The sequence below is a fragment of the Aethalodelphis obliquidens genome, unplaced genomic scaffold (genome assembly GCF_003676395.1).
Source record: "Aethalodelphis obliquidens isolate GAN/ISIS:26980383/991018 unplaced genomic scaffold, ASM367639v1 scaffold1, whole genome shotgun sequence".
NCBI lineage: Eukaryota > Metazoa > Chordata > Mammalia > Artiodactyla > Delphinidae > Aethalodelphis > Aethalodelphis obliquidens.
The window spans coordinates 95122698-95145033 of record NW_020837945.1 but is presented as its reverse complement, the minus strand read 5'-3'; the positions used below and the strand labels follow the sequence as shown (position 1 = coordinate 95145033).

The 22336-nt window shown below is 40.9% G+C and overlaps 1 protein-coding gene across 2 annotated transcripts in view; it reads right to left on the bottom strand.

Annotated features, from left to right (window-relative positions):
- Positions 1-22336, bottom strand: part of TNIK (TRAF2 and NCK interacting kinase) — a 415220-nt gene that overhangs the window by 20963 nt on the left and 371921 nt on the right. For both annotated transcript variants that reach the window (XM_027111864.1, XM_027111873.1), the window contains 3 exons: positions 18051-18235; positions 5586-5715; positions 4-168 (listed from right to left, as the gene is read on the bottom strand). In XM_027111864.1, the coding sequence (XP_026967665.1) occupies positions 4-168; positions 5586-5715; positions 18051-18235 (480 nt within the window). The remainder of the gene's footprint in view (positions 1-3; positions 169-5585; positions 5716-18050; positions 18236-22336) is intronic.

The following is a 22336-nucleotide window of genomic DNA, read 5'->3' as shown; positions in this document are numbered from 1 at the left end:
TACTTCAGTCCCAGAGTCCATCTCCTGGGGGTGGGTGGAGACGCGCCCCAGGCCCTCAGTGGGGGTCCCCGCAGGGGAATGGCTCTGCTGCACCAGGTCCGGGAGGTTGATGTGGCCGGCGAAGCCATTGCTGTCACTATGGCCAGATCGCTTCTTCTCTCCAGACGTCTGAGGGGGCACAACACATGGCGGTCGTTAGAGAGGGAAGGCAAAGGCCACAGAACGATGTCACCCCTCACACAGCACAGCTGCGGTGGCCTGCAAACCGTCCCACTGGGGAGTGGGAAGATATTGATTTCTATTTTATCTAAGAAAATAAGAAAAAAGTTAAGCTTTGCTAATATTTAGTACATGGATTGACGCTGGGGCCTTATGCTCCTGCATGAAGGGCAGTCAGGGGTCACATACGATGAAGAGGTGCCCTGTGGGAAGACAGGAATGCCGCGGGTGGAGGGGCACTACGGGGGCTGTGCACACACACCAGGTCACATCAGCAGGTTACAAAGACACAAACCCACAAAACAGAAACATCACCTAAAATATCGCTGAAAAGAAGCAGTGGGATGGAATGTAACACGAATAATTCACGCCCAGTGTGCTCCAAGAAAAGGCAGCGATGATTCCCAAATCACGAGGTCAAACCAGTGATTAACTAATCACATCTGATGAGAGTTACAAAGAAGACATGGAAATGATCTAAAGATGATTTCAAAATATGGGTTTACATTCACTATCACTAACGCGTTGAATCTCTCGGTAAGCAACCATGGTGGCTTGTGCCAGGAGCTGGTTAAAAAAAAAAAAAAAGAAGTTATCATGACTGGCAAAGCATCTGAAATATTGTTTATAGCATCTTTTCTCCCCCCACGAATATTATCTCATTTATTAATTGTGGCTCAGAGATGTTAAGTAAGCAGTCTAAGATCACACAGCCCAAGATGGTGAAGGCAGCAGAGCCCGGGAGTGTGCCTGTGTTGGCTGGACGCCACTGCCTGCTCCAGAAGCTCGAGTGGGCAAGCGGGGGCAGGAACCCAGTCCTCAGGCCCCGTGGCCCTTCCTCCAGAGCCATCCAGGCCCTTGAGGAATCTGTGCCCTGGGCAAAGCCTTCCTCTGAGGTTTGGGAGCGAGGGAGAGACTCTGGGCCACTAAGTCAGCTGGGTCAGCCCTCCCCTAGGGGCCAATCCCTCCCCCCTCAGGTCGGGTCCTCGCACCCATCCCCAGAGCCCACCTCTCCCATCCCTTCCCCTTCCAGGATCCCCTCCAGGCGGCCACCAGAGTCAGCATAAACCGAGCTGTGGAGGGAAGCCTATAGCATTCCTTTTTAACGTCCTTTGAAGGTATTTTATAAAGTATATAATGTTAGTGCAGTAGGACAAATGCATAATTTGTAAACAAATAAATACACTGTGTTACGTGGCAGTCCCTGAAATTCTTACTGATAAGGTTGCATGACCTAACACGTTGGAAATCATTGCCGTGGAGAGCAAAGCCTCCTCTCGAAGATGCTAGGGACCGACATACAGAATTAAAAGAAAATCCTGCTCCCAAAAAGCCAGTGCCCATACTGTAGTCCTGGATAGTATTGCACTTTCTGATTTCACATTTATATGACTGGCTCACTGAGGTTTCTTACAGCAGACCTGATTAAGCAATGATTCCCTCTTTGCCTTTTCTCTTTTTCATTCATTTGCCCAACATTTCTGAGTGTCTACTAAGTGTGAAGCATTTTGCTGAACATGAAGGAATCAATCAGAAGCAACGCAGACACACTCCCTGCCTTGTTTGGGGCTGGCATGGCAATAAGGCTTCGTGCTGTTTCTCTGACCACCTCACTGGCCTGGCTTCTTCCTTCCGGAGCCTGTCCTGGTCTTGCAGTTACAGCTCTGCACCTGCCTCTGGCTGGAAGTGAAAGGAGGCACTTTTTGGGGAAAGATGAAACAGACTCCCAAGTTCCTGAAGGGGTGCATGTAATTGATGTTACTAGGAAGCTTGAGAAATAACTGGATAGCCTTAGCGCCCTCTGTGTTTCTGGGCACAATACTTCTGGCCCACAACTGTCCAGGAGAGGGGCATTTTCTGGACTCATTTTGTCACAGTGCTCATCTGAACATTTCATCTTCTAAATTACATTTAAGGGGTTCAGCCCTAATTTATTGTATTATCCTCTATTTTATGTGTACCGGGCAGCTTCTCCCACCTTCTTACTTCTGTTCAAATACTGAAAAGCTTTTACCATTTCCCTCCAACTTTCCAGTAGCATAAATCGCACATTGTCTCTTTAGAGTTTTGTGGTCTCTCTTGTATCAGCAGTGTTCTGCCTCAAGCCAAAAATTGATGCAGACACAGTGGTTATCAAAGAAAGACCTGAAGAGCCTCAGAAGGGAAATGGCCCAGACAGTGAGAAACTTGAAGGGATTCAGCAGTGACCCCTGAATCTTCCCACTTCTGAGTCATCACCCTTTTGTTCATTCAACCAGCACCCTCTAGAATTAAATACCTTCCGTGTGCCATTCTGCTGGGAACACAAAGATAAATGAACAGCAGCTCTGTCCTCTATGATCTCATTAACAGAGCCCCGAAGAGCTCTGCGATCTTCATGCCCTCACCAGTCCCATGGCGGTGGGCACTTGTATATTCTGAGTATCAGTAGATGCTGGGTATCGTGCTGAACAACTTAGGTTCATCTCCTCACAATTCCACCGGGGGCTAGCTTATATCATCCCCGTTTTACAGATGGAAAAGCTTCAGTGTAAAGAATTCAATTAACCTGCCCCATGTGACTTGGGTTGTAAGTGGTGAAATCAGGGTCTGAACCAAGGCTGTCTGGAAGCAGGGCCCAGCTCTGGTGGCTGCTGTCCTATGTGGCTCCGCTCTCAGCCACAGCTGATTGACCGGTCCAGGAGTGGACACCTGAGCCAAGCACGATCAGATTCCCATTGGAATTTCCAGTTAGGCCTGAGAGATACTGGTCAGTCTCTGCTGGGCAGCTGAACTGGGATGTGGTGAACGCCTTGCAATTGGGAGGGTGGGTATGGAGACGTGAAAGCACGTGCTTGAGGGGGAAGAGGAAGCTGGTGTGTGGACAGAGAGAACAAGGGAGAAAGTGGAGGAAACAGAGATGAGGGTAAGGAGAGACAGGCAGTGAGGGAGCCAGAGATCTGCACACGAGAAGCTGCCTGAGCTCCTAATCCCTTTTCAGTTTCTGGTTTCAACCCTATACAGGGTCCCAACTGGGCTTCTGCCTTTCGATTCCTTCTAGGAAACACCTCTGAATCTCTGATACCTACCCCGCCTTTTTTTCTTAATCTGTTGTAAGTGGGTTCTTTTTTCTAGTACTTGTAACCGAAAGAGCCTTCATGACGGTAAGCTAGTCTCCTTGTTCAGTGGGTGGACAGACCCTGGAGAGATACCAGCTGGGCAATAAGGAAGGTGTTATAGACAGAGGCCCATGGAGTCCCAGGAGAGGCTTCAAGGAGGAAGGGAAGCTGAGCCAGACCCCCAGGAGTCTTCTGGGTGAAGAGTGGGCTGCAGTGGGGGAGGCAAAGGAGCTCTTCCAGGAGATAGGTCCCTGTGGACAAAGTGGTAGATGACAGCTGGTGTGGTGTATTCTAGAAGGAGAGTAAAGAAAGGTCCTGTGGGGCTGTAGGAGGGGGAAAGGCGGAACCACAGGGGCATGGGTGTGCACTACAAGGGGGATTGCCTCTGACAAGACCATGGGTAGGAGAGCCAGCGTGCCCCTATAGAAGCATCTGGTCTACTCCAACAAGAAGTACGAGTTAAGTGACTCTCCTCGATGTTCATCTTGGGGAACTGAACCATAAAGAGTTTTTACTTTCTTATCCTTTTGTCATACTTTAATTTGTATTTATCTTTTTAATACTTTTAATGGATTTCAAGTCAGGCTGTTACTTTAAAAGCCCACATTTGTAAAAAGAACACTTTAGAAACTGAGAGGACAAAAAGATTTTAGGGCCTGCAATAGATCAAATGCATATATGACACTGCTGAATGCAGTTTTCAAGGTGATTGACTGTGGTCATAGAGTATTGGAATGCTTTAAACAATATGGAGCCATTTGGATGTGGCTGGCAACAGAACCCCAAATGTGGCCCCAGATATCCAGGTCAAGGTATTGACTCTGTCCTGAAGATTCAAGCAAATCTGAAACCACAGTAGAAATTGGAGTCCTTCTATTTGGAGTCAGAGAGTAACTCATTCCAGAACATTTCCCCTCATGTTTTCCCAAGTGGCAAGGTCTAGTGAGAGAAGCCCTCTACACTTGCATTGAAAGTATCCATTCACCGCGCTGGGAGATTTATATGCCAGCATGACACAATGTCAACTTCAGCAGCCAAGTCCATTTTTCATTTCAGGCTTCCGTGAAAGGACTCTTTAAAGTCTACTTGAAAGATTCGGCAAGGCCATAAAACGAAATTCTAGCAAGTTGCTTTGTGAACTAGTCTTCCAGTTATAGCTCTACTGCCCATTATTATTTCAAAGGCCTTATTCATCTCAAAACTACAGTTCCTTTCTTTCTAACAAAAATGAGATGCCCTCTGCCTTTTTGGAGAGCAAAGCCTGCTATTACTGTTTTCCAATCTACCCTAGCTGAGGAAGGGGAATGACAGATGATATAGGTTTGTGTTTCAGAAGGAAGAGTGGGAAGCGATATCAAGTAAAAGGAGAGCTTGACACTATGGAGAGGGTGAAATAAAATAGGTAACATTTATTGGATGCTTAGATGCATTAACTCATTTAATCCCCTCGATCATCTTGCGAGTCATATATTATTACTTATGAAATTTTATAGATGACAAAATTGTTGCAGGGAGAGGTCAAGTAACTTTTGCCCAATGTCACCAGACATTACTTTCCTTCCAAGACAAGACCTGCTTGCACGGTGATGATGAAGTGAAAAAGAAGAAAAGAAGGATTCTAAGGTGTCCAGGCCCTTCTTATCGCCACAGATACAATGGGGAAGTTGTGCATGCTGGAGGGACAGGTGCAAGGGAATGTGTGCCCCCTGCCCCCAAATGATGTTCCTAGAGTTTAAAAAGACAAAATTCCTCAAAGTGCTCAGGTGCATTTTTAAGTACATCTTCGGATTTCTTTGTTCTTTCACCAGTATAGCTTAATAGTCTTTAATGTTAATTTAACTAGATAAGATGATATCACCATTTCTTGGAACTACCGAGCATTTTCTACATAAAATCCACAAGGATAAAACCTCGGATGGGGAGGAGAAGACATAACAAGGCCACTGATGTTATTTGGATAGACCATTCATTTCTGTTTTCCTGTGGTAGGAAACATCTGGGTTTGCCAGTCTTATATCCTCAGGCTCAAATGCTATATTCCGATTTGCACAGCTTCCACTGAAGGATCTGGACAAATGTGATTAAGCTCAGAAGGATGCAGGAAAGAAGGAAGACAATTAAAATCACTCATCCATTTAGAAACACGGGCCCTTCTCCCTCCCTCCACCCCATTCCCTAAAATACAAGCAGTAAGCATCCTCTGTGAAAGCTCTAATATAAAAACCAATTAAGAAATGCACTTCTTCTACAGTTTTTATACCAACTTACTTCTCTTATCATCAAGGTCCCTTCTCTTGAAATACTGCTGCTGAAAGTGTCTGCGTGAGAGGTCTCCAGCCCGTGCGTGCCAACCATTCCCACATTGTACGGCTCAGCGCTCCCGGGGACTCCTGTGGGTCTGAAAGGGGAAGGAACAACATTCACGACAGTGTATGTTTAGGGAACACCTGTTTCCTGTCCACAGTAATATTTTTTATTGTAGTGAAATATACATAACATGAAATTTACCATTTTAAGTGTAAAGGTCAGTGGCCTGAAGTACATTCCACTTTCATCTTTAATGCTGCACGGATGCTTGAACTGAGGTCCCACTTCTGCAGCATCCCCTCTGGACCTACTCTCCACTCGGCAGCCAGCGTGAGCAACCGGGCTCTGCATGATCTCTAAGCCCTCCCTACCCTGTCTTTGACCAGCAGGTGCCCTGAATTTTGCACATGCTGTTCCCTCTGCCTGGAAAGTTCTCTCTCACCCTAGCTCTTGGCTGGTTCCCTCTCATTTACCTGATTTCATCTTATCTGATACTTTCCCCGAGAAGCCTTCTCTCACCACCCATCAGTGCCTTATCCCACTAGCCCCTCTTCTTTCTCTTCATCCTTTTTCCTTAATAGTTCCCATTGCAATTTGTAATTCTTTATCTTTTTGACTCTTTTAACTTTTCTGTTCTCTCTCATTAGAACAGATGCTTGTGAGGGCAGAATTCTTGTCTCTTTGTTCATCCCTGTATACCTAGTACCCAGCATAGAGCTTGGCACAGAGTAGGAGTATAAAAAATAATCATTTCATAAGTGGGTTTTACACTATTTAGAGAGAAGAATATCAATTAAGGGCATTCTGGTATACCAGGCACCCATTAACGAGGCTGTTTAACTCAAGAGTGTCCAGTGCTTTCTAAAACCTCTGTAATCACCCCACACTGTGGTATATTTATTTCCAGTTTGTCTCTTGCTCTTGTGTTTAAGATACAGTGGGAGAAGGCAACAGGATCTTGACACCTCTGCCCTGAGAGCAGAGAATGAGGGTTGCTGTGGCCCTTGGCATAGAGCACAGCACTGTGGAAAACTGAGGACCAGGCGGGCAATGCGGCCCACTTGCAGGACTTCAGTTTTCAATGCTGGACCTATTGTTACCCTACTGTGCAGTCAACTCTCTTGTAAAGTGGTTTTTTTAAAAATAGGAAAGGCACCAGTATTTGTTTCTCTCAGGTGTATTAATTACATCTTTTACCATTTTGTTATTTTCTTCTAACTGCTTCTCATACATTAAAAAAGCGTCTCTGAAGAGAAATACCATATGATATCACTTATATGTGGAATCTAAAATACGACAGAAATGAACCTATGTACGTACGAAACGGAAACAGACTCACAGACATAGAGAAGAGACTTGTGGATGCCAAGGGGGAGGGAGTGGGGGAGAGATGGACTGGGAGTTTGGAGTTAACAGAGGCAAACTATTACATATAGAATGGATAAACAACAAGGTCCCACTATATAGCACAGGGAACTGTATTCAACATCCTGGGATAAACCATATGGAAAAGAATAGAAAAAAGAATGTATATATATATGTATAACTGAGTCACTTTGCTGTACAGCAGAAATTAGCACAACATTGTAAATCAACTATACTTCAATAAAAGATAAATTTAAAAAAGTAAAAAAAAATGTACATTCCCACCAACAGTGCAAGAGGGTTCCCTTTTCTCCACACCCTCTCCAGTATTTACTGTTTGTAGATTTTTTTGTTGTTGTTTGTACATTTTTTGATGATGGCCATTCTGACTGGTGTAAGGTGACAGCTTATTGTAGATTTTTAAATTTTTAAATTAAAATAAAATTTTTTAAACATCTTTACTGGAGTATAATTGCTTTACAATGGTGTGTTAGTTTCTGCTTTATAACAAAGTGAATCAGCTATACATATAAATATATCCCCATATCTCCTCCCTCCTGCGTCTCCCTCCCACCCTCCGTATCCCACCCCTCTAGGTGGTCACAAAGCACCAAGCTAATCTCCCTGTGCTATGCGGCTGCTTCCCACTAGCTATCCATTTTACATTTGGTAGTATATATAAGTCCATGCCACTCTCTCACTTCGTCTCAGCTTACCCTTCCCCCTCCCTGTGCCTTCAAGTCCATTCTCTACATCTGCATCTTTATTCCTGTCCTGCCGCTAAGTTCTTCATAACCATTTTTTTTTTTTTTAGATTCCCTACATATGTGTTAGCATACGGTATTTGTCTTTCTCTCTCTGACTTACTTAACTCTATGACAGACTGTAGGTCCATCCAACTCACTACAATAACTCAATTTCGTTTCTTTTAATGGCTGAGTAATATTCCATTCTGTATATGTGCCACATCTTCTATATCCATTCATCTGTCAATGGACACTTAGGTTGCTTCCATTTCCTAGCTTTTGTAAATAGAGCTGCAATGAACATTGTGGTACATGACGCTTTTTGTTTTTCTTTTCTTTTTTTTTTTTTAGCGGTACACGGGCCTCTCACTGTTGTGGCCTCTCCTGTTGAGGAGCACAGGCTCCAGACGTGCAGGCTCAGCAGCCATGGCTCACGGGCCCAGCCGCTCCACGGCATGTGGGATCTTTCCAGACTGGGACACGAACCCATGCCCCCTGCATCGGCAGGCGGAGTCTCAACCATCGCGCCACCAGGGAAGACCCATTACTCTTTTTGAATTATGGTTTTCTCAGGGTATATGCCCAGTAGTGGGATTGCTGGATCATATGGTAGTTCTATTTTTAGTTTTTTAAGGAACCTCCATACTGTTCTCCATAGTGGCTGTATCAATTTACATTCCAACCAACAGTGCAAGAGGGTTCCCTTTTCTCCACACCCTCTCCAGCATTTACTGTTTGTAGATTTCTTGATGATGGCCATTCTTACCTGTATGAGGTGATACCTCCTTGTAGTTTTGATTTGCATTTCTCTAATGATTAGTGATGTTGAGCATCCTTTCATGTGTTTGTTGGCAATCTGTATATCTTCTTTGGAGAAATGTCTATTTAGGTCTTCTGCCCATTTCTGGATTGGGTTGTTTGTTTTTTTGATATTGAGCTGCATGTGCTCCTTGTATATTTTGGAGATTAATCCTTTGTCAGTTGCTTCATTTGCAAATATTTTCTCCCATTCTGAGGGTTGTCTTTTTGTCTTGTTTATGGTTTCCTTTGCTGTGCAAAAGCTTTGGAGTTTCATTAGGTCCCATTTGTTTATTTTTGTTTTTATTTCCATTTCTCTAAGAGGTGGGTCAAAAAGGATCTTGCTGTGATTGAATTGATACAGCCACTATGGAGAACAGTATGGAGGTTCCTTAAAGAACTGAAAATAGAACTACCATATGACCCAGCAATCCCACTACTGGGCATATACTCTGAGAAAACCATAATTCAAAAAGATACATGTACCACAATGTTCATTGCAGCACTATTTACAATAGCTAGGACATGGAAGCAACCTAAGCGTCCATTGACAGATGAATGGATAAAGAAGGTGTGGCACATATATACAATGGAATATTACTTAGCCATAAAAAGAAATGAAATTGAATTATTTGTAGTGAGGTGGATGACCTAGAGTCTGTCATACAGAGTGAAGTAAGTCAGAAAGAGAAAAACAAATACCATATGCTAACACATATATATGGCATCTAAAAAAAAATGGTTATGAAGAACCTAGGGGCAGGAGTGGAAGAAAGATGCAGGTGTAGAGAATGGACTTGAGGACACGGGGGTGGGGAAGGGTAAGCTGGGACGGAGTGAGAGAGTGGCATTGACATATATATGCTACCAAATGTAAAATAGATAGCTAGTGGGATAGCAGCTGCATAGCATAGGGAGATCAGTTCCGTGCTTTGTGACCACCTAGAGGGGGGGGATGGGGGGGGGGGGAGGGAGACGCCAAGAGGGAGGGGATATGGGGATAAATGTATATGTACCGCTGATTCACTTTGTTATACAGCAGAAACTAACACACCATTGTAAGGCAATTATACTCCAATAACGATGTTAAAATAAATAAACAAATAAATAAATGTTTTTAAAAAGTAGAAAAAAAAAAGGCATCTTCGGTTTCTTGGATCCTATCAAAGTCCAAGGACTTGATGGAATATTCAATCTAAGAAACAAGAAACACACCAGTCTTATGACATCTCTGGGACAGAGAAGACACCTGTCAAGGAGTTTTATCCAAAATGGAGAGGCAAAAATATGAAGAGGTGAATCCAGACAAAAAAATGTACAGGAAGACACTTACTTTGAAATTACTAAACTAGAGCAGTGGATTGAACACATTTAAGTACAGGTTAGAACTGATGTGTTGGGAAGAATCTCCGAAGAAGCATTCTCAATATTTCACTCCCAGAAAGGAGCTATTAATAGTGTTCAAGAGACACGGAAAAAGAAATTGCTGTAATGAATTCCTGGTGTATTGCTAGATTGGCAAATCAGAATAATTCTCAAAACTCTGATTTCTTCACTCATTTATTTGAAAATTTGTTTTATCTTGTATGCAGTTTATTTTTAGTTGCCTTAAATTCTTGTTTAAGGTAAGGTGGTGTAAAACAAATAAATCAGTAAATGAAGCATTTATCAAGAGCCAAAGTCTCCTAGGACAGGAGGCACTTTCCTTCATCACTCAGGCATTCGTTGCCAGTGTCAGAGGCTAGATGGACCTGGTGGCTGCCACCAGGCTAACACTGTACAATCAAGTTCTCTTTCAGAGTCTCACTTGAGTTCAAAGATTAAAGATATTTTGGCTCCACATCTGTTTTTACCCCAATGGTGTTCTGATTCTTTTTTTTAAATTTAATTTAATTTATTATTTTATACAGCAGGTTCTTATTAGTTATCTATTTTACACGTATTAGTGTACACATGTCAATCCCAATCTCCCAATTCATCCCACCAACCCTGCCCTGCCGCTTTCCCCCCTTAGTGTCCATACATTTGTTCTCTACATCTGCGTCTCTATTTCTGCCCTGCACACTGGTTCATCTGTATCATTTTTCTAGGTTCCACATATATGCGTTAATATACGATATTTGTTTTTCTCTTTCTGACTTACTTCACTCTGTATGACGGTCTCTAGTTCCATCCACGTCTCTACAAGTGACCCAATTTCATTCCTTTTTATGGAGTAATATTCCATTGTATATATATACCACATCCTCTTTATCCATTTGTCTGTTGATAGGCATTTAGGTTGCTTCCATGACCTGGCTGTTGTAAATAGTGCTGCAATGAACATTGGGGTGCATGTGTCTTTTTGAATTATGGTTTTCTCTGGGTATATGCCCAGTAGTGGGATTGCTGGATCATATGGTAATTCTATTTTTAGTTCTTTAAGGAACCCACATACTGTTCTCCACAGTGGCTGTATCAATTTACATTCCCACCAACAGTGCAAGAGGGTTCCCTTTTCTCCACACCCTCTCCAGCATTTGTTGTTTGTTGATTTTCTGATGATGCCCATTCTAAACGGTGTGAGGTGATACCTCATTGTAGTTTTGATTTGCATGTCTCTAATAATTAGTGATGGTGAGCAGCTTTTCATGTGCTTCTTGGCCATCTGTATGTCTTCTTTGGAGAAATGTCTATTTAGGTCTTCTGCCCATTTTTTGGATTGGGTTGTTTGTTTTTTTAATATTGAGCCGCATGAGCTGTTTATATATTTTGGAGATTAATCCTTTGTCTGTTGATTCGTTTGCAAATATTTTCTCCCATTCTGAGGGTTGTCTTTTTGCCTTGTTTGTAGTTTCCTTTGCTTTGCAAAAGCTTTTAAGTTTCATTAGGTCCCATTTGTTTACTTTTGTTTTTATTTCTATTACTCTAGGAGGTGGATCAAAAAAGATCTTGCTGTGATTTATGTCAAAAGTGTTCTCCCTATATTTTCCTCTAAGAGTTTTATAGTGTGGTGTTCTGATTCTATCCAAACATTTAAATCAGAAATATCTCAACATGGATGAATTTTCATGAAAAAGGTATTTCCTAGCGCTCTTTCCAATCTGACAATTCCTTAGTTAATTTTCTATATATCTCAGTTAAATTCTTCCCCAATTTTGCATTTTCATCATAATTTTGCTAAAATTACCATCACTGGTTCCAATCCTTTTCTATGTGAATGTTATAGCAAAAATTTCATACACCAGTCAGCTTTTTTGTCCATATCATCTTTCAAAGGCTCTGTGTTCACTACTTCTACCAGATCCAATTTTAAAGGTGTAAATTTTATTAAGATTTGATTCACTGTCAATTTTTAATCAATAGTGTTAGTGTTAACCACTGTCAGTTTTACATTTCGCTGAATATTTTTCTGAGACTATTTTTTTCCTGAGTCAATTTTATACTTTCAATTTTATGAGCCAGAACTGCTTCATTTATGATAAATTTTTATGGTGATCATTTTGGGCTGTTTTGAGTTTTATTCTACATTATTTCTACTAGTAATATTCCACATAGATTGACTAAAAGATGATAATCTATATTCCTTCCTTTGTCAATTTTCTTCTAAAATAGTGAGCAATTCCTCTTACTTTAAGGTTGTTCTATTGTGCAGGATTTGTCTGTTGTATTGTGAATCTTCTGTATATACCTGCTCATTCTGTGTACCTTGTATTAACTGCTCACACCACTCATTTTTCTGCTACCATGTCGTCTGATATAAGGTAATGGCTTTTGATGATGGAAAATTCCCTAAATTTCTGCGTGCTCCAAAGTACTTCTCTACACATTTCTTTTAAAAGGCAAAGTGCAGCCCACAGTTCGTGTTTCAGGGACTGCAGAACATTTTTAAATCGTAAAAGGAGACATCTTGCTGTGTCTGTTGTTGTTGATCACTTCCTTCTGTCCTTCTTACTCTCTTGGTTGTTCTTTTATCCTCTGTCTCTGTATGTTTCTTTTATGGCTCCAAGCTCCCAACTCTGCCACGTCAATCTTCATCAACCCCTTAGAAATTCTTTCGTGCATTCATTCATTCATTTACTTGTTAAAAGTTTGTTATGTGATATACATTGTACCAGACGCTAGAATAAATATCTGAAAAATAAGACATAACCCTAAACTTCCAGAGGATTATAATGTAATGGAGGTTGAGAGACTAATAAGGTACATAAAGTGATTGGCAAAAGACAAAAAATTAGTTTGGCAATGCAGTATTTCTAACTCAGTAAGAAGGCTTAAATAGAAGAGCAGAGGACCAACGTCAGTCGGAAGTTATTCCTCTCCTTCTCCTTCCTGTGTTTTCACAATCTTTCTCTCTTTACTGTCTCCTTCTTCCAATCAATAAACAAGATAAGGTCTCTCCTGTCTCCCATTTCATTAAAACATCTCTCTTGACCCTAATTCTGTATTTACTACCCACACTTACATTTCTCTTTCCTTAAAATTCTCCTTGCAAAGTTCTCCAGTTTATTCCTTAACACACTCTGGTTCACTCCCCAGATGACTACTTCTCATACTTGACTTCAAGCACCTTAAGGAAACTCCCTAAGTCATTTCTAAGCTCTCAGTTTCAATGATTGCTCTTTGACATGGTGTTTGGTCTCTTGCCTGTGTCTGGTATGACTGATCACTCCACCCCATTCTTCTGTACTCCTCTGGATTTTGAGACAACTTTCCCCTGGTTTTCCTTTTATCCCTTTGTTCTCTGTTTTCTTCATAAGCTCCTCTTAAATGCTACTGGTCCCCAGGATTCTGCTTCACTCTATATAACCTTTGTACAGTGTTACTAACAGGGAAAACTGCGGGGGAGGGGCAAGGGGGTGGGAGTCGGTGGAGGGAGTAACATGGGAACTCTATACTATCTGCTCAATTTTTCTGTAACTCTAAAACTGTTCTAAAGAATACAGTTTATTAATAATAATTTTAAAAGGCAATGGTTTAAAAACGCTAAGGCTAAAACAACTATAACATTTTATAGTTAAAATAATCCTTTGTTCTAAAAATTATTTTTCTGATATAGAGTCTGGGTAGGAAGAATCAGTTGTCTGAATTTCTATAAAGACTGTGAAAAACAAAACACATCAACTAATTAGAAAGATAACTATAGAAAATTTACTGTAATTAGGTCACATGTTTAGAACAATAATCTCTAATTGGATTTGTCAAAGTGTTCCTGCAGGTATTGATTTAATTCAATTCAATATACATTTATCGAACACCTGCTACATGAAAGGCCCTTGGTTTGGCACTGGGTAGTGGATATAAAAGCTGAAGAAGACACGGTTCCTGAAACTACAGAGATTAGCATCTGGAAGAGCATAAAAAACAACGCAGATACTCAAATGCATGGCAGATGTAAGTGAGAATGTGGGACAGAGGGAGGGGAGGTCATTCCAAGAAAAGACAACATTGGAAAAGTGCAAGGCATTCGGAAAGAATAATGAGAAGGTCAGTTCGGCTGGAGCATATGCTGTGACAGTCATGGGGCCTAGGAATGAAAAGAGTTGTAGGGCACTAGGGATACAGCATGACCACAGACACACTTCTACAACACAACTCAGACCAAAGACTGAACCAACGGACAGGACGGCTGAGAGGACGGCAGGCAAGAGGCGGCATGGGCACAACAATAGCCTGGCTGGTGAACGGGGCCAGAACCATGGCTCTCTAGTGAGACTGGGAAAGAGGGGACATGTGGCTTTCAATGTCCAGACTGCATTTTATGAGATTGTGCAAAACTCAGGGACTGCAACAGCAACAGGTGGTCCTAGTGATGAAGACCACGCCTCATATGTACTGATCCGAAGCATGTGCTGGCACCTGAGGGAAGAGACTGATACTGAAGGCTGCCTCTTCAGCTTGCTTGCGCTGATGCAAATCAGCTTACGTGCCTTTCATTCCCTCCCTCCTATTCTATAAAGCTTTTATGTTTTCCCTGATTATAAAAATAGTGCGTACTTAACATAAAATTGGGGCTATACATAAAATAAAATCCTTTTGATTTGTATAATCCACAGGTAACCACTATTATAATTCCCCCTCATTATTTTTCTATGCATGAGGCACTGGGAAATAGTGCAGTTGGTTAGTTATGGAATACAATCTTAGTTATGTGCACTCTTATAGGTTAAACCTCATACTATTAATATGAAGCCAACACTGTACATAGAAGAAGCTGTTGTTTTGCACATCAGGATCTCCAGCTGCTTGTCGGAATGGCTGTGCTCTATTTCTAAAAAGCTCTTTTGTATAGACTTCATGATAGTGAACTGTGTTGCAATATATTTATATAATTAATATAATATAGTAATTTTTTCCTTTAAAAAATACAGCACAAAATGTGACGGTTTACCTTAACAGTAGACAATAAAGATAAGAATGTATGTTAAGAAGGAGTCTAACTCCGAAATGTCTTATTCCTAAAGAAACAATGGATTTTTTAATAGTATGAAGTTTCTCATGCTGTAGCAGAACAGACTGTGTATGTTGGGTTGGCCCAAAAGTTCGTTTGGGTCTTTCCGTAAGCTCTTATGGAAAAACCCGAACGAACTTTTGGGCCAACCCAATATTTTATATTCACAAAAGTGCATACATTTGGCAAATTGGAATAAACACACACATACACATGCACACATCTGTATCCTGTTTCTTCTCTGAGTATGTTTCATATACAATTACATATGTTAAATGTTCTTTAATGGACAGTCATGTTAATCTGTTTAAAATTTAGCAATTCGTCGAGAGCCACGTCAAGTTTTGCCTCCACTGTAAGTATTCAACGAGAGCCCATGTATGACTTCTTGGGATTACAGTAATAGATCCTCTGAATGCCTTTACCAGTATCTAGCCTGTTCTCTTTCCAAATCACTTTGATGAAATGATTTCTCTCAAATGTGGCACCAATCATGTCACTCCCCAGCTCAGGAGACCTTCGACGGTTCCCCACGGGCTACATGATCCCGGTCTGGTTTCACTAGTCCAGACTTTCCCCCCGTCATACCATCTATATTCCCACCAAACATAACCTCCTGTGCCTTTACTTCAACTCCCCCCACCTGGGATTCTAACATCACTCCGTGTTCCTTTCTACCTTGATGACAGTTATCTGTGTACACGTCTTTCCTCTGGATTAGGCTATAAACACTTTGAAGCCAGGATTTCCAATTTCAGTGCAGTGCAGTTAAGTGTAAATCAAAGTCACTGAAGGCCAACCCTATTCCAGACACCAGGCAAGGTGTTAAGAGTAGAGAGTAAATAAGGCTCAATCCTCACCCTCAAGGATCTCACAGCCCAGAGAGGGAGACAACATGTAATAAATAACCTGATTCAAGGTACTCCATGAAATGGCAGGAATGCACAGGAGACACCATGCATCACAGAGGAAGGAATGGGCTCTGCCTGTACGGGCTGGGCCGTGATAGGTGATTTCTAAAGGAACAAGAGAGTGCCAGACAGCAGAGAAAGTGCAGCACAGCATGGTATATTTAGGCCATTTTAGAAAGGTGGGGGAAGAGATGGACTTGCCTTTAGAGATACGAGGGTAAATACCACTAAGAGTCTTACAAAATATGACAGGAGGCTTAAAAACCAAATGCGATTTAACATCTCTTCCAAGGCTATTGGTTATTCTTCCAACTATTTATATTACTCTGAACTTCTCCATGTATAATTTTGTCTCTCTCCAACTAGAATGTAAACTTTTGGAAGGCAGAATTCATGTCCGCACTTCTTGAATGTCTCAAAGCCCTCAGTATGGGGTCTAGCACACAGTAGAAGTCTTACCAATCTTTTAAATTCACAATCCACCCTCATAGCTGTATGCTCAGTGCTTGAAGGGAATTCAAAACATCTGTTAGAAGAATGAACCAATGCTGAGTTAAGACAAAAACTGAAAGGACCAGCATATTTTGTGGCAATGTTCTGGATTAGTGATTTTGCCTCTAGAACAACTTTATTTGCTGTTAAAAAAGCAATTTAATGCAATTTGTTTCCAAATGTCATATTTTAGCATATTTATGGTTGTCAATAACTGGGTAATCAGCAGTAAAATAACATGTATGGATTTTCAGCTATGATAATTGGACTTGTCTCTCAGAATTGCTTGTATGTAACGATCGTTAATTAATGGATGACATTTCCTGCAGACTGGGAGGCCCTGTCTCGCCAGCCTCTGCTGGACAGGACTGTAATCTGTGGCCTGAAATGACATCTTCTCTATAGGGAGTAAATGTGGTGTGATGACCAACAGTGGTAGCTGAGTCAAAGAAATGGAAATGAAGGAGGAGTGAAGATGGAAAAGTTAGCATTGCTCTTTATCAACGTTATGGCAAACCAGGGCTGGGCACCTTGTGTTTATTTGGGAGAGGAAATGAGAGATGTATGTGAGTGTGACTGTATGAATATGTTTGTTTGAATTGGGGAAGTAATAGGGGAAGAGGAGAGGTTCTTTTCTAGGATCCAGTCTGATGAGAAAAAGGGAAAAGAAAAGAGAAGTAAAGGCTGTAAATGCTAAGGGAAAGCTAGGTAGCTATAAATATCTAAAAAAGGACTGTACATGGTGCCGTCACAGGCTGCAGCAAAGAGGATCACATAAAAGAGACAATGGAGAAGATGACGTAGAAAATCAGGGGTGTATTTAAGTCCAACACTCAGAAGCTTCTCTGCAGGTTTGTTCGACGCCTGATTGTTTTGCTGGGATGCTAACCCATGCTGCCTCCTGCATTCCACCTTAGTGGTGGTGGTGACAGTGAAATATACCTCTCATGTTGTCAGTTTTAACCCCTAAATGCCATTGCCTATAATTTTGCTCCTTAGTTCTAGGGTGTGGCTGTCAGTATCACTTGCCCAGAGATGACAGGAACCAAGAAAGCATCACCCAAGGGATGGTGAACGCCACAACAGCTCAGACAAAGCATATGCAGTCCTAGAAATGCTACATATTCTAAGTAACTGTGTCTAGGGAGAGGGGTGAAGATAGAACTATGCTCTCATAAAGACGTGAATCCCCAAAGTCAACTTTGCCCGAGACTCATAAATGATCTTATATTTAATTCATATTTCCTGTCCTTTTGTCTTGGAGACCTAACCTCTCCTGACCTACAATCATGAAGCAGGTCTCAGGAGGGACCTCGCTGGTGGTCCAGGGGTTAAGACTCTGCCTTCCAATGCAGGGGGTGTGGCTTCGATCCCTGGTCAGTTAAGATCCCACAGGCCTCGGGGCCAAAAAACCAAAACATAGAAAAACAGAAACAGGGCTTCCCTGGTGGCGCAGTGGTTGGGAGTCCGTCTGCCAATGCAGGGGATGCAGGTTTGTGCCCCGGTCCGGGAAGATCCCACATGCCGTGGAGCGGCTGGGCCCGTGAGCCATGGCCGCTGAGCCTGCGCGTCCGGAGCCTGTGCTCCGCAACTGGAGAGGCCACAACAGTGAGAGGCCCGCGTACCACAAAAACAAACAAACAAAAAAACCCAGAAACAATATTGTAAAACGCAGGTCTCTTACATCAGTCTGGGTATGTCGCTGACAGCCACCGTCCCGTCCTGGGTCTCGCTCTCTCCATCTTCCTCCTCTTCATCACTGCTTTCCGACTCCTCACTCGAGGAGGAGTAATCCGTCACTTTCTTCAGTGGGCGGTTTGTTTCTTCAATCCGGAGTTCTCTTAATTCTTTGGCTAATGCCGTCAGATCCTACAAGAGAAAAGCGTGTCCAGCGTATATGAATTATAGAACGACCAAAGCGACGTCTCTCAGCAAGTCTCCGACTCAAGCAACAAGAAATAAACAAGAAAAAAAAGCTCTCTATAGAACTGTTACAAACATAGTTACTGCATGAAACCAAGAAAACGATGTTTGTAGCGCGGAGAAACTAGAAAAGAAAGATGAAATAAATTTAAACTTTGTTCACAACCAATTGCTAGACTGAGACTGTTCGGTTCTGAATCTGCATGTGTATATATGTGTATGTGCACTGTGTGTGTACACATATATACAAACACCGGGTTCACATTTTATTTTGGGAAGGTGAAGTTGGTCACCCACCCTCATAGTTAATTACCCACAGGATTAGAAATTATTCCCCAGTATTTTGAGACTCCTGCCCAAGCCATAGTCATGGACTTTCTCCTCTTATGATTGCTACTGTACCAAAATCTAGCATCAGTCACAGAACAGAGCAATTTCCAAGGTTCCAGCTGCTACCATGACTCATTTGGTGTGTCATCATTCCCTGGACAGCCGAGGCACCACATCAAATAATGGCCCACCCCAAAGCCCAGTGCCACTGAAATTTAGAGCCACAGAGCTGAGTTAATCAAGAGGAACAACAACAAAATAAAACAAACAAAAACAAAAAAGAGTTCTCTTCCAGGACGATAGGTGTTTCATTTTCTTTTGTTTGATATTGCGTCACCTGGCAGAAACCCTGGCGGAGAATACTGAAATGAATGTGCAAACACCAAAAGGAAGAGGTAAACTTTCAGTTTTCCATGAGTATGATGAAACCTTTAGCCTTATGGATGTGATGAGGTGGTATTTAATCACCAGGCACATGGCAGGCGGTGTGCTGAAGATCTGACTACCTTTTATTGTACATGCTTTCAGAGCAATGCAGAGGGAAGCAGTTCTGCTAAAGCATGGCCGCTCTCATTTGCATGGGTTAAACTGCCCTCGGCACACAGCATGCAAGTGAAGAAAAAGCAATTTGACATCAGTCTTACCATTTCTCCCTATATTAGTGACCCATGTGGGAATCAGAGCATTCAGTGAGAGACAGGGGATTAGGGAGAAAGAAACTCATTTGAAGATACTAAATCCCACAGTTTTCTTATGGCCATATTCTCTCTTTATTTCAATCCAGAAATGTATTTGCCCAATTCACCTGATGTAAGGTTAGAGCAATATAGGTGATCTAAATGACATCTGATAATCTATCCTGATAGGTTAGAAGAAAAGTTGTGATAAATGTGTGTAATTAAATTATAAATATAATTTTATTTTGAGAAGACAACAGATCATCCTGTTTCTTTACTGGTGCCTATATGTGAGGCATGAATGTATTGGTTAAGACTAAGGACAGAAAATGCTGCAGGTTTTTTATTTGGTCTAGAAATTTAGAAAGTTCAAGGTGTTACGTGAAGGATTCATTTCTTTCTAATTTCATAAAAATCAAAGGGACAGCAATGACAACTTTTACATTTGTTCTGTAGTCATTTGAATTGAAGCCCTTGGAAAAGGGAAGCTTTTGGAAATTCAAATTGTGCATTTTCCACCCAAACATGCTCGCTGGGCTTTTACACACATGCACACACACATGGCCTCAATCTCAGTGGATACAGTTATCCCATCCATGAAAGTGAAAATAAAATTGTATTAAAAAGACTCAAACTGTTTAAATATAATGTACACCATGAATGAAGAGGAAAATTACCACACAGAATTTTAGGCAAATCTATTTCCGGTTTCTTTGGTGATGGGCCAAAATAAGAAAAGCTAATGCTCAGATTTCAGCTTTTTACTTCTTATTTCCTCTTGACAATTGCCAATGTTTATCTTTATCAAATTGACGAGAAAGTGAAGGGTATGCTACACTTGAGCACATTGGGAAAATACAGTTTAGATATTTGTTAAAACAATTAATGAAAAAGGACATTATAATCCTCCAAACCAATAAAATAATTAAAAATTAGATAAACTTATTTTGTATTTTTCCTTCTCTATGTTAGGACCATGTATGTCTCATCAAATAATACAACTAGCATCTAAAATGTTACTTGTCATTAAAAAAATTTTTATTACGATTTAAAGAGAGAATATGGTTAAGAGAGTTTATTTCTAATGTCAGTAATTCTGAGTAAAATATAATAATATTAACTATGATTTATTTAAATTAATAATACATTTTCCCCATGGGTTGGTTTTCCTTATCACTGACATTTCAAAGCAAGACAAAGAAGATTTAAAAAAATCAAAACTATTTAGAAATATTTAGCTGGTCCAAAGTCCATTGATTTAAAGTAACTCTCACTTGTTAAAATCACCTAAATTTCTCCAAACACTGTATTTAGGAACACTTTTAAAGCCCTGACCTGCTTTATAATTTCACTGTTAATTAGTGGTTTGTTTTTTTTTTTTTTTTGGTTTCTGTGTTATTAAAAAGCTATCTTTCCTGAAACTTTAGAAATAATTGCAAATTCCTTTTAGGTTTAATTGGTAACAGCTTGGCAGGTGAGACATATATGAAAATCCCAAGGTACCAATAATGAGTAACTCAAAACTAATACCCCAGCCAAAGAAAATTAATCTTCCATTGCCCATAGTCTGTGTGTTTAGCTGAAGTTTTGTTCCTTATCCATCCACCCTGGAAAAACTTAGAATAGCAAAGTTATAGGAAAGAGACATGATCTAAAACTGACACCATTGTGTTCAGATCCATTTTCATATGTTCTATTTTCTGACAATACCAATCTTCTCCATATAATGAGTTTTTGTGGTAATTTATTGCTTGACTGTCTCAAGCCTGGAGCTAAAAAGTATTAAAAAGAGGAAAAAGTGCTATTTACAATAAAAATATTTGAGAATGTATAACTGAAAAAGAAATATGGCAAAATGTTAAGCTTTTTGACTAGAGAGTAAAGATAGTTAAGGGGCTCTCACCCAAAGGTTTCTTTCATGTAACACTTTTTAGAATCAACTTGATATAATTTTTCTTTCAAAAAGGCTTATTTAATCTGATAATTATGCATACTCTGCTTTAAAAGGTGCTCTTTTGGGTATCTTTTTAAAAACAATATAGTTTATGCAAATTTTAGTTCAATTTTTTAAACTATTAAAATAATAGTTAAAGATTTTAAAGTTGTTTTTTTCTTTACATATTAAAATAATTCATTTCCTTTTTAGGAAATCTAAAGATATGACTTGGGGAAGTCACTTGACTTCGAATCTTCAACTGAGGGAAAAAAAGGTTTGTTCCAGTTCTGTCTAGTCTATGGATGTGCTCTGGAATTTGTCAGATTTCTACATACAATAAAAAAGTGGTGGTAAAGCCAGTGTTTGCTTATGTATCTAATCTTCATGACATCTATTTAATTGTGCTAAAGTAAAAAGAATATTTATTTTGGAGGGTTGTATTAAATAATCACAGACTACGCTGTACAATCTCATGCCCCATAGGAAGGAATGCCAAATGCATGGACACTCCCCCAGACTGACTTTTATGGAACTCAAATAATTAAATTAGCAATAACAAGCAATATGTTTTTGGCATTTTAAGACTGCTCATTTCAAACTCGGGTTATCTAAATGGCATATCAGTCACGTGGATGGAAGCCATCTTAAAACCTAGGAATGGAGATGGGAGAGAGATTTAACTCAAGGTGTTTTGACTGTGGCACTACTGACATTTGGGGTGGATAAGTCTCTATTGTAGGTTGTTTTCCTGTGCACTGTAGGTTGTTTAGCAGCAGCTCTCCGCTCTACACACAAGATGACAGCAGCACCGCTTCCCACCTCCAAGTTGCGACAACCAAACTGACTCCAGACTTTCCCAAATGTCTCCTAAGGGAAGGGGAGTTGCGGGGGGGATACTCATCCCTGGTTGAGGACCACTGGGTTAGGCAGAACCAAGGAATCCTGTGTTTTGGATCAGTGATACTCAAGGGGTAGGGTTAGAAGAATCATGTGGAGGGCTTTTTCCAGTCATCCATGGCTCTAGAGATTTTGGTGTACAGCTTACACCCCCTCAATTATTTGTACCTCTGTTGCCTACCTCTCATCTCTGTCCAGTGTGCTAGA